Genomic DNA, 12957 nt, shown 5'->3' with positions numbered 1-12957 from the left:
GTCCTGCCCAAACAGGAAGCCTGAATACAGGCAATAATATCTTCCAGATGATCAAATAATGCAGATGGGTGGTCGTCAGTAATCCCTGATATTCCAGGAGAAGATTGTTTTGTTAGTTTTAAAAAGTCAATTCATTGTGACAGAAATCATTACTACGACATACAACTGAGAGAGTGATGAAGATGAAATAGACTTCAACAAATCAGACAACTGAAAGTAAATTTTACAATCTCAAAAAAAAACAAAAAACCCAATAATCCTGGAGGAAAAAAAAAAATAAAAAAAATAAAAAATTATATGGGCATTATGTGGCATCAATGTAAAATTTTAAATGGTTAATGACTTTTCAAATGCTGGTTATATATATATATAAAATAAATATTCGGTCCACCCATCATTTCTGAGCATCAACATCAATTCACTAATTATCACCTCATTTCTGGTTCGAACTGCACTCCAGTCATCATGTATCTCAGCAATAAGTATCTGAAGCTTTTGTACAAGAATCAATTCCACATAAATTCAGCATTATTTCATAATAAAAGACGCAGGACCAATCAGAGCGCAACAGCAGCACGACTGACTGACATGCTGCTGCGCCTCTGTCATTTCAGTAGCGACTCACCAATTATTGCCTTGTTTCTGCTTAAAACGGCCTAGTTTCTGCTTAAAACTGACTTCAGAATGATTTAAGAGGTTTTACTGTGTGATGTGATGGTTAATAACCAGATTATTCCCTTTGGGTGTAGAGAGTCAGACTCAGACGTGCTGCTGTGGTCTGAAATGACGCATGCAGTGAAGGCAGTTGGGGACTGTTCAGTCAGCAACACCAGTCATAATTCTACATTATTGCAGTTACTGTTGATTTTAATTTTTTAACATGTATTTAGTTATTTATTTTTTGATAAAGTCTGTAAATTGTGTTCAACAGCAACTAGTTTTCTGTTGTTCAAAGATGTGGTAAAACTAGATTCTGTCAAGTTAAAACAAAAGAAATTCAAATGTGTTAAATGACTGAAAGAGGTAGGAATTAAAAGATTAAAAAAAAATAAACAGCAGCATTTACTGTGTTTTTAAGCATCATCAAAATATCACATACTGATTAAAGTGTGTTTTGAATGATACAAATTTCATCCAAATTAGATGCTCCTAATTTAGTGAAAGCTTTTATTAAGTAGCTAAATAAAAGCTGAAATCGGAGATCTTCACTTTGGTTTGGACGTCGTGACTCAGGCAAAAGCTGCTACAATCCTAACACTTAAACAGAATATGGTGAAAACACGATGATCATACATACGAGAAAAAGTATATTAATAATACTGCCCGAAGCCTGTCCAAGACGTGGTGGAGTCGAGTTCTATACAGAGATCTCCTGAGTAGGAGAGAAAGGCATCCTGGGTACAGAGGACAAGTCCTTCTGAAAAGCAAATAGAAAAAAAAAAATGTTTTTTTTCCCCCCAGTTAGGACAGAAAACAGTTTTGACAGTGTCATGTAAATAATGAAAGCATCCTATAATATCCTTGAGTCGGCTGATGTTGATATCTGACCGTGTAATACTAAGTACAGTGAATCCAGAAAGTGTTCACTGTACTTCACTTTTTCCACATTTTATGTTACAGCCTTATTCCAAAATGGAATTAATTTTTTTCCCCTCAGAATTTTACTCAACACCCCATAATGACATTATGAACTGTTTTTTTTTTTGCAAATTTCTTAAAAAAAAACAACAAAAAACTAAGAAATCACATGTAAGTATTCACACCCTTTGCTCAATACTTTGTTGATGCACCTTTGGCAGCAATTACAGCCTCAAGTCTTCTTGAATATGATGCCACAAGCTTGGTGCACCTATCTTTGGGCAGTTTGGTCCATTCCTCTTTGCAGCACCTCTCAAGCTCCATCAGGTTGGATGTGGAGCGTCAGTGCACAGCCATTTTCAGATCTCTCCAGAGATGTTCGATCAGATTCAGGTCTGGGCTCTGGCAGGGCCACTCAAGGACATTCACAGAGTTGTCCTGAAGCCACTCCTTTGATATCTTGGCTGTGTGTTTAAGGTCACTGTCCTGCTGAAAGATGAACCGTCGCCCCAGTCTGAGGTCAAGAGCACTCTGGAGCAGGTTTTCATGCAGGATGTCTCTGTACATTGCTGCATTCATCTTTCCCTCAATCCTGACTAGTCTCCCAGTTCCTACTGCTGAAAAACATCCCCACAGCATGATGCTGCCACCACCATGCTTCACTGTAGTGATGCTGCCTGGTTTCCTCCAAACATGACACCAAAGAGTTCAGTCTTTGTCTTATCAGACCAGAGATTTTTGTTTCTCATGGTCTGAGAGTCCTTCAGGTGCCTTTTGTCAAACTCCAGGTGGGCTGCCATGTGCCTTTTTCTAAGGAGTGGCTTCCATCTGGCCACTCTACCATACATGTCTGATTGGTGGATTGCTGCAGAGATGGTTGTTCTTCTTGAAGGTTCTTCTCTCTCCACAGAGGAATGCTGGAGCTCTGAAAGAGTGACCATCGGGTTCTTGGTCACCTCCCTGACTAAGGCCCTTTCCCCCCGATCGCTCAGTTTTGACGGGCGGCCAGCTCTAGGAAGAGTCCTGGTGGATCCAAACTTCTTCCATTTACAGATGATGGAGGCCACTGTGCATATTGGGACCTTGAAAGCAGCAGAAATGTTTCTGTCCCCTTCCCCAGATTTGTGCCTTGAGACAATCCAGTCTCAGAGGTCTACAGACAATTCCTTTGACTTCATGCTTGGTTTGTGCTCCGACTGCCATCTGTGGGACCTTATATGTGGACAGGTGTGTGTCTTTCCAAATCATGTTCAATCAAATGAATTTACCACAGGTGGACTCCAATTAAGTTGTAGAAGCATCTCAAGGATGATCAGTGGAAACAGGAGGCACCTGAGCTCAATTTTGTGCTTCATGGCAAAGGCTGTGAATACTAATGTACACGTGATTTTTGTTTTGCATTTATATATGTGTGTGTAAAATTTGCTAAAATCTCAAAAAACAAACAACAACAACAAAAACCAACTTTTCATTCAGTGTAAAATTTTGAGGGGAAAAAAAATTAAGTTCATAGATTTTGGAATAACATGTGGAAAAAGTGAAGCTCTGAATATACATTTGCTTAACTTGACACTAAATTAAAAACATTTTTTCCAAAGAGTAGCTATGGTAACTGCACTGAAGTCATTGTCGCTGAATTCTGTAGTGTAACAGTTAGGAAGTATAACTACAGTTCAGACATCTCTGATTCTTTTTTACATGTTTATGAAAAAGGTAAAAAAAAAAAAAAAAAATCGGAGACACAGCATTCAAAGTTGGAGAGAAGTTTGATTAATGTGCCATTAATGTCAGACGTACCTTTAAAAAACAACAACAACAAGTAGTGTAACAATTCAACACCAGCTCTTCAGTAATCCACTGTCAAATCTCACGTTACCTTGGAGACCTTCAAAGGCTTGTTTTGATTGAAATTCCAGTCTGTGTTTTTTACAACCAGGCCGGCCTTCCCCAAAACTGGTCCATTTAATGGACTGTTGACCTGCACATATGTACAAACACACAAAGCTTCAGTTATCTTATTGGTGGGAAAAGGAGCAAAAGCAAAAAAGTTCATTAAGAATATTTCATCATTGCATCATAGTGTTGAAGTCTTGCTTCCATCATCTTAAGAAACAGTGAGGCAAAACAACATAAAACTGGGAGAAGAAAGGAGAAGAAAAAAATGCAGCTGACTAGTTGATGGATCAGCATTTAATTGACCTATTAGCACTGCAGCTACATTTTTTTTTTTTTTTTGTCTGGTGCACCTTGGCTTTAAAGTTACCAAAACAAAGGCTGAACATACAAAACAAATTAGAATAATTTTCAAAGCCTATTTTAATTTATCTACTAAATTTAGCCAGCAGTGCTACAATGACATTTGATTTTTATTTTTTATTTTTTTTAGTTGATGTCTCTAGTTTGTGATTAAGCACACACACACACACACACACACACACACACACACACACACACACACACACACACACACACACACACACTCTGAGGGTTATACAGCGGAGCTCAAAATGAGTGAGAAAGCAACAGGAAGAGCAAAGAAACACCTGATCCGAAGTACCTCGAGCTTAACGTTCCAGTTATTTTGATGCAGTTGAACAGTAACAAAATAAAAACAGAAAACACATATATATTTGGTGTTCAGAATTCTTTAAACATCTGCAAGTCTTCTTTTCTGCTTGAGTCGGTCACTTCTGCAAAAGCCACAGTGAAACTACCAGCTACACGCCGCAGACACCAAGAATAACAAAATAAATAAGGTCACCTGCTGCATGATGACGTTCTCTTTCCCATGTGTCCTTGCTGCTGTGATAACGGCGTCTGGAGAGATGTGTCTGACCCGTCTCTCTACAGACAGCTGTTCACCACGTGCTTTGCGCTGTTTCAAACAATGAAGATAAAAATAAATAAATAAATAAATAAAAAGAGAAGCTTGGGTCATGAAAGTAAGGGTTATGTCTGTTGGATGGGGACAAATTTCACAGTAAAATCCTTTTCATCTGTGTGAGACAAAGAATCAATAAACAAGTTGAAGAGCAGCAAAAAGTATGATGTCACATAGTGACATGTTGGCAATTTCAAAATAACAAGTGCACCTCCCTAACCAGCGGAACCCTGGATGAACAAGAACCTTACCATTGACAAGTCACACTTAACAAATATCGTTTAGTGATTTCTACCTTTGACTTTTTGACCTCAAAATCATGAGGCTATTTCAGGTCACCATGACTAACACATACACCAACTTTGGTGACAACTGGAGCGTTTAAAAATAAGTTATTACACTCACGAGATTTTTACAAAATATACAGTCACAATCGGGCCGGTACAACTGAAGTAATCAAGCTCACAATTGAAATATCACATGAATGACTGGCGTCTGATTACTGGCAAGTGAGCAGAAAAGTTAGTGGAATGAAAGTCTTCTATTCCACCAAAAAGGTGGAACTTCAAAGAACAGAGGAATTTGCCAGTGGTGGTCCCCTCCTCTCCAATGTAACCATCAAGACAAAACTATACCAGACTAATTTCCCACATTTCTCCTCTTATTCCCAATGTGATTTCACAGAATTACATTTTGGAAATTCGTACCTTAATGAAGCCACCAAAAGAGCGTGAACGTGGGTGTTTCTTGCTGGGGACTGGAGATTTCTCAAGGTAGTTTTCAGGCGGGGTTCCTGAGGGCACCTGCTTTACTAACTACAAGTGTGAAAGAAAAATCAAAATGTTCAAACACTCAGGACACAGTCTTTGAACCACAACACAGTATTTATCTTTTTAGGTCAAGTAGCAAGTCAACATGGCACAAAGAGCTGAAGCGAACCTGTCGGATCAGTTTCTTCTTCTTGGCAGAGTCGGGCATGTTGTGGTGGACGTGCCTGAAGAGCTCCTTTAGGGCTTCCTCGGTGTACTGTTGAGAAGGTGACTGGTACTGCTCCGGAAATCCAGGGCCCAATACAGCAGTCCTCTTTAGCGGCAATGCAATCCGCTTAGTCGGAGAACTATTTACCACCAGCAGCTCCAGATCATCCTGGAAAAATTACACTCACTATGTACTGAGACTGAAACAAGTCCTCAAATAACTTAAACATTCTGCACAATAAAGTTGTCTCTGCTGACTTTCTTTGCCTCAAACATTCATTTCAGCTTTCAGAAACACGCATTTATTTTCAGCCACTTAGCCAAGTCTGGACCACGGTGGCAGCACTGCAAGCAGCTCCCCCCACACTTCCCTATGCTCTGCCAAGTTCTGATACCTGACGGAGGAATCTCATTTCTGCAGCTTGTATCCTGGATCTTATTGTTTCAGTCATTACCCAAAGCTCAGGACCACAGGTGAAAATTGGAAAGCAAGCTGATTGGTAAATTGAGAGCCTTGCCTTCTGGCTCAGCTCCTTCTTCACCATGACAGTCCAGTACAGTGTCCGTAAAATATCAGATGCCGCCCCAATCCGTCTATCGATTTCCCACTCCAATTTACCCCCACTCGTGACCAGACCCTGAGATACTTCAACTCCTCCACTTGGGGCAGTAACTTTCCCCTAGGCCAGAGGGGACAATCCACCGTTTTCCAACAGAGGATCATGGTCTAATTCTCTAGTTGCTTCACACTCTGCCTCAAGCGTGCTCAGTGCGTATCGGAGGTCACTGCCTGATGAAGCAAACAGAACCACATCATCTGCAAAAAGCAAAGATGCAACTGTGAGGTCACCAAACTGGACACCATCTAGTCTCTGACTGCACCCTGAAATCCTGTCCATGAACATCGTAAATAGGATTGGTGGCAAGGGGCAGCCCTGGTGGAGTCCAACGCAAACAGGTCTGATGTAATGCTGAGAATGCAGACACAGCTCCTACTTTGGTTATATAGAGACCGGATCGCATGTTGCAGCAAATCCGGTACCCCATACTGCTACAGCACCGCCTGCAGGATACACAGAGGGATCCGGTCATACGCCTTTTCCAAGTCCGCAAAACACATGTGGACTGGTTGGTCATACTCCCAAGACCCCTCCAATATCCTTGTGAGGGTAAAGAACTGGTCCACCGTTAACAACCAAGACGAAACCCGCATTGGTCCTCCTGAATATGAGGTTCGACTAACGGTCTAAGTCTCCTCTCTAGTACCCTGGCATAGACTTTCCCAGGGAGGCTGAGAAGTACGATTCCTCTATAATCAGAACACACTCTCCCGCCCCCTATTTAAAAGATGAGGACCATCACCTCAGTTTGCCAATCCAGAGGGGTACTGTCCCCAACTTCCATGCAATGTTGAATAAGCGTTTTGGCCATGAAAGCCCAACAACATCCAGAGACTTCAGCAACTCAGGACGAATCTCGTCCACTTCTTCAGCCTGATGGCTTCCCTTACCACTGAAGTCCACCAGCAGGTTCTTGGGTTGCCGCCACAACAAGCACCGGCCACCTTCTGGCCACAGCTCAAAGCAGCCACCTCAGCAATGGGGCCTTGAGCGTGGACCACTCTGTCTCCATGTCTCCCTGGAAGGAGTTGGGAGTTGAAAGTGATCCGGGCAGGCTCTTCCACGAAACGTTCCCAGAAAACCCTCACAACATGTTTAGGTCTTCCAGGTCGCTTATCCCACCATCCAATCCTACTCATCAGCAGGTGGTGATCAGTTGACAGCCCCCGCCCCTCTCTTCACCTGAGTGTCAAAGACACACAGTCGCAGGTCTGATGACATGCTTACAAAATCAGTCATCGACCTTTGACCTAGGGTGTTCTGGTACCACGTGTACCCTTGTGCTTGAACAATTGTCCAGGTCTCCCTTTAAAAAGAGCTCTCAATGTCAACGGGACTAACCTGGTTGAATAAAGGTTAAAATTTGTTATGGACAATCCATGACTAGCACAAACGTCCAACAACAAAACACCACTTGGATTCAGATCAAGGGGGCCGCTCCTCCCAATCACTCCCCTCCAGGTTCCTCCATTGTTGCCCACATGAGCACTAAAGTCCCCCAGTAGAACGAAGGAGTCTCCAGCAGGAACCTTTTCCAGGATCCCACTCAGAGTCTCCAGGAAGGCTAGATAGTCTGAACGGCTGTTCAGTGCATATGCACAAAAAGTCAAATTCCTCTCTGCGATTTTGTGTCGCATAGAGGCAACCCTCTCCTACCCCAGAGAAAATTCCAAAATAACGGCACTCAGCCAGGGACATGCGAGTATCCCCACACACATCCAGTGCCTCTCACCCTGGACAACTCCAGAATAACAGAGAGTCCAGAACATCTCCAGGAGTATGGTTCCAGAGCCCATGCTGTGCGTGGAGGTGAGCCCAACTATTTCTAGCTGGTATCGTCCAACCTCCCGCATAAACTCGGGCTCATTCCCCACCACAGAGGTAATGTTCCACATTCCCAGAGTTAATTGCCATAACCATATGTCAGTCCATGTGGAAATTTGCCCCTGTCCACTGAACAGAACAGCGCACCAGACCCTCTACAGACTCCATGCAGGTGGTGAGCCCACATGGAAGTTTCAGAAACAATCAAGCCATTTTAGCAAAATGAGGTGAATTCAGCACACTGACCTTTGTCTCCAGACTCTTGGTCCCAGTAAAGTGCAGTCTGGCATATTCCCGCAAATAGACTGGAGCCTGAACAACACAAAGCACCATGTCACTAACACACAAAACAGAAGGTTCTGTCTACAGTCTAGAGCAGCTGTGAGTGGGGGGTGTACAGCTCCATAAGTCACCCACAAAAACATAGATATCATACATACACCCACTCGCAACCGCTGCGCCCATGACTGAACCCAACATGACGTCCTTCTTGACAAGTAAGCAAAACAAAATCATGTATCCGTTTGACAGCAGAACACTAAGATATTGTCTGAAAAACTGCAGTTAATTAAGTACTGTAGATTCAGCTTCAGAATTATTAGTTTTTTTAAAAGGTGTAATAAATGGCATATTAAACATTAATATAGCAGCCAACAACTACTTTCTACAGCAAAATGCAGTGGCATAATAGTGTTCTATGCAGAGAATACAGCAACACTCCCTTTCTGTGTGTTGTAAACAGAGCTTTTCTGTTCCTCTTTACAATGGCCAGATTGCTCACGTGTGTATGTTTAGCGCATGAGAGTCTTGTCCTGTGAAATTTCTGTAGTAATGAGTGACAGTAACACTGTACATTCAAAATTGTGGAAACCAGTGACTTTCCAGACATTCCTCCCCCTAAGAATCCCCATTCCGAGGCTAAAAAAGGCCTCTGAGCAACAACACAGTGAGACTACAATCACCTGAGAGCTGGCGTTTAGCTGACGTGCAGTCCTTCAAGCTGCAAAATGGAAGTTGGTATTTTGGTCTGAGAGATTGGTGTAACAACTAGCAGCACTAAATTATGTCTAGCACCTTTATGCATGTATAGAGATCACATTTTTATTGGATGCTGTTATTAAACGCCAGTAAACGGCAAACATTTTAATTTGTGAGTATGCAGATATTCCATTAAGGAATAAAGACATTTATTATCTAAAAATTATTTGCCCTCACCTGTCCAATTTGGGAATTGATAAGAACCGGAAAATTTAGTAACAGGGCCCCCGTGAGGCTTTTATGTGGTGGTGTCTCCTTCAGAGTTGCAAGATGTTTTCACGTTCTTCACCCACTGGTGAGTTGAAAAACAAATCTTTTGCTCATGAAGATATGAATTTTTTTTTTCAATTAAAAAAGTATGACAGATTAGTGATTGTGGGTATATTTAAAAGCAACACCATCTTCCTCAAATTATCACCATGTACTGTACTCTCAGAATGACAATTTTGAAGTCAAAAATTAGAATAATTTTCCAGAGCCCCGATCAAAGTTGGGAAATTCAAACCACATAGAGCCCAACCTGCTACAATCAATTATCAATCAGCAAGAGACTACAGAGTCATGCATTTGTGTACAGATACTTATGTCAAACAAACATACTGACAAGAACCACCGTTTTCTCATCTGCCAGTGTGTGTGTGTGTTGTCAGTAAGCACCCTGAAGATTTTCTGTGAATATCTGATGAGGAAGGCCATGCTGTTGTTTAGCTTCTTCAGATTGTCTTTCAGATCCCCAGCAGTCATCTAAAAAAAGAAGAGCAGAAAGGTTAGAGAATTATTTCACATTCATTTTCAAATTTTAAAATCAAGACCGCAAGGTTGCTGAAGGATTCTGCTGCCCTGGAAATCTCCCTCATCACCACCATATTGTGAGTGGTTAAAAGATGTGAAAAAATTAAATATACCTTGAGAGGATCCAAAGTATCTTTGTTTGCAGTGGCAGCCTTTCCTAGTTATTTTTCAAAATTGTCTGTACTGCCTGTGAAGTAGTGACTAAATGGTGTTGGAAAATGTATCCCAATTTTATCCATGTTATGTAATATTACTTATAACAAATAGATCTCCACAGTTTTGACTGGATTGTCCTTTTTACAAATGTATGGTATAAAATTTCACAGTTTGTCAAATAAGCATTCAGGCCTAATTGTAATGTTGGTAGTTGCAGCATCATACTCCTTCATACAGAACAACAGTCCCAATCAATTCCACACAAAATGTAAGCTTTTTACATGAGGTATAACTCTTACATTCCTGGGCCAGAGGACGTGTGGGGCAAACATGAGGGCCAGGTTGTAGGCAGACATCTTGTTTTTGTCCTGTTGCTTGGCGGTGTGGTAGAGCAGGTCGAGCAACAGTTTGAGGAGCGTGCGGTTGGCCTGAGGGAGCATCAGGAGGAGAAGCTGCAGGGCCTCGATCTGACGTTCCTTATTCGGTACTGCAGTCTTGTTACCGTGCTCGTCAAGAACAGTCATGTCTGGGAGACGTAGAACAGATTTATCAAATCAAAGTTAGATTATAGAAAAAAGGAGTGCTTTACATTTCAAAAAATAATAAATGAAGCATGCTTTTGCATTCTTACCAGTGATCTTCAGGTGTGCGTGGAAGTGTCTGTGAGTGAGCAGCGGCTCAGGTAGCTCTCCCAGAAAAGTCTTAAGTAATGTGGCTACATCGTGGGGATGAAAGTCTCCAGATCCCAGGTCTACATCAGCACCGCTGCTGAGCAGCTCCCTCAGGGCCTGCTGCCGAACACTGTTCCCCGGCACGCGAAACAGACCCTCCACATGCAGATCTGTGTGTACAAGAGCATTAAGAGATCAACAACTAACAATAAAAACAAAACCAAAAGGTTATCATTCTGCATTATTGGATTTCACGCTCAATAAGTCAATCATATCTTAACTCCTGGAGTACACAGTAAACACAAACATGACTTCATACAGGGATTCTGTGCAGCACACAGTATGTTGATCTTCATACTTGTTGATCACTCTGCTGTGTGGAACTTTTTAGAACTCACAGGTTCCCCAATAAGTTGCCTGATATAATCTGACCTGGCAGGTACTGCGAGTGCTGAGCAAAGCAAACTCTGGAGTTCATCAGCGAGGTGTTCTGGCTCCTACTCTGATCATTGCATCATGGACTTGGTATTGTGGAGTCCAGTGACTTGGGTACTTTTACCCCAATTTCAATTCTCTTTTGTACCCCTTCCCCTTGGCCCTACCCCTTTAAAACAAGGGGTAAGGCGAAGGGGTATGCCTCTAGCCCTATGAATTGAGACACTCCTCCGCCTTAGAAGGAAAAAAAAAAAAAAAAAAAAAAACCCTGCCCGTGTCAAACTGCCATCTTCACTGGTAACATGGCAACCAAAATGCAGCTTGTTGCAGTAGCCTGTTTGCTCTTTATTTTCTCGTCTTTCTGTGTAAATGCAAAGAAATAGAAGAAGTCACAGATTTCTTTGACGCATCACAATCATGTCATGTTAATTAATGTAATTAATTTGTAATTTATAATAAGAATAATTAATAGTATTAATAATTAATTAATTAGTAATTAATGTTAATACTAATAATAATTAATCAATAATATTAATAATTAGTATTGCTCAATTAATCATTAATTGATTGATTGATTAGTAATTAAACTAAATAAACACTTGAAATATATCAGTGTGTGCAATGAATGTATACAAGTTTCACTTCTTGAATGGAATGACTGAAATAAATGAACTTTTTCATGATATTCTAATTATATGACCAGCATCTGTTTGTATGTTATGGGCTGCATCTAGTTCTGTTAACCTTATATTTGTCAATTTCTCCCATTTTTTGCCTCCAGCCCTATTTCCTTTAGAAATTTCCTTGACAAATAATATCAGTCTATTAGGACATCAGGTTATGTGTTACATATACATGTGTCTGTATATATATTTTCCAACTCGTTCCCATTGATGAAACTTCTCATTTTCTTATTAGGAGACGAGTGTGTTCAGGGCTCCTGTTTGTTTACAAAGTAGGCACACGTTACAGACCTTGAAATCCAACAGCAGGGGTTGATATTATCCAAAGATTTATGAACATACACTCAACAAAAATGTAAACGCAACACTTTTGGTTTTGCTCCCATTTTGAATGAGATGAACTCAAAGATCTAAAACTTTTTCCACATACACAATATCACCATTTCCCTCAAATATTGTTCACAAACCAGTCTAAATCTGTGATAGTGAGCACTTCTCCTTTGCTGAGATAATCCATCCCACCTCACAGGTGTGCCATATCAAGATGCTGATTAGACACCATGATTAGTGCACAGGTGTGCCTTAGACTGTCCACAATAAAAGGCCACTCTGAAAGGTGCAGTTTTGTTTTATTGGGGGGGGGGGAATACCAGTCAGTATCTGGTGTGTCCACCATTTGCCTCATGCAGTGCAACACATCTCCTTCGCATAGAGTTGATCAGGTTGTCAATTGTGGCCTGTGGAATGTTGGTCCACTCCTCTTCAATGGCTGTGCGAAGTTGCTGGATATTGGCAGGAACTGGTATACGCCGGTCCAGAGCATCCCAAACATGCTCAATGGGTGACATGTCCAGTGAGTATGCCGGCCATGTAAGAACTGGGACATTTTCAGCTTCCAAGAATTGTGTACAGATCCTTGCAACATGGGGCCGTGCATTATCCTGCTGCAACATGAGGTGATGTTCTTGGAGCCTCAGGATCTTGTCACGGTATCTCTGTGCATTCAAAATGCCATCAATAAAATGCACCTGTGTTCTTCGTCCATAACAGACGCCTGCCCATACCATAACCCCACCGCCACCATGGGCCACTCGATCCACAACACTGACATCAGAAAACCGCTCACCCACACGACGCCACACGCTGTCTGCCATCTGCCCTGAACAGTGTGAACCGGGATTCATCCGTGAAGAGAACACCTCTCCAACGTGCCAAACGCCAGCGAATGTGAGCATTTGCCCACTCAAGTCGGTTACAACAACGAACTGGAGTCAGGTTGAGACCCCGATGAGGATGACGAGC

The 12957-nt window shown here is 41.7% G+C and overlaps 1 protein-coding gene across 2 annotated transcripts in view; it reads right to left on the bottom strand.

Annotated features, from left to right (window-relative positions):
* Positions 1-1096: 1096 nt before the first annotated feature.
* Positions 1097-12957, bottom strand: part of arhgap19 (Rho GTPase activating protein 19) — a 21532-nt gene continuing 9671 nt past the window's right edge. The window contains exons 4-12 of one of the 2 annotated variants that reach the window (XM_034187934.1): positions 10498-10707; positions 10166-10392; positions 9576-9662; positions 8127-8192; positions 5399-5605; positions 5167-5274; positions 4340-4453; positions 3455-3556; positions 1097-1417 (exon numbers count right to left, since the gene is read on the bottom strand). In XM_034187934.1, coding sequence (XP_034043825.1) covers positions 1358-1417; positions 3455-3556; positions 4340-4453; positions 5167-5274; positions 5399-5605; positions 8127-8192; positions 9576-9662; positions 10166-10392; positions 10498-10707 — 1181 coding nt within the window. In that variant the 3' untranslated portion in view covers positions 1097-1357. The remainder of the gene's footprint in view (positions 1418-3454; positions 3557-4339; positions 4454-5166; positions 5275-5398; positions 5606-8126; positions 8193-9575; positions 9663-10165; positions 10393-10497; positions 10708-12957) is intronic. The other variant, XM_034187935.1, reaches the window with a different exon arrangement.

Source organism: Thalassophryne amazonica, chromosome 15, assembly GCF_902500255.1.
Source record: "Thalassophryne amazonica chromosome 15, fThaAma1.1, whole genome shotgun sequence".
Taxonomy (NCBI): domain Eukaryota; kingdom Metazoa; phylum Chordata; class Actinopteri; order Batrachoidiformes; family Batrachoididae; genus Thalassophryne; species Thalassophryne amazonica.
The sequence above is the reverse complement of the archived record's forward strand: the minus strand, read 5'-3'. Positions and strand labels throughout refer to the sequence as shown.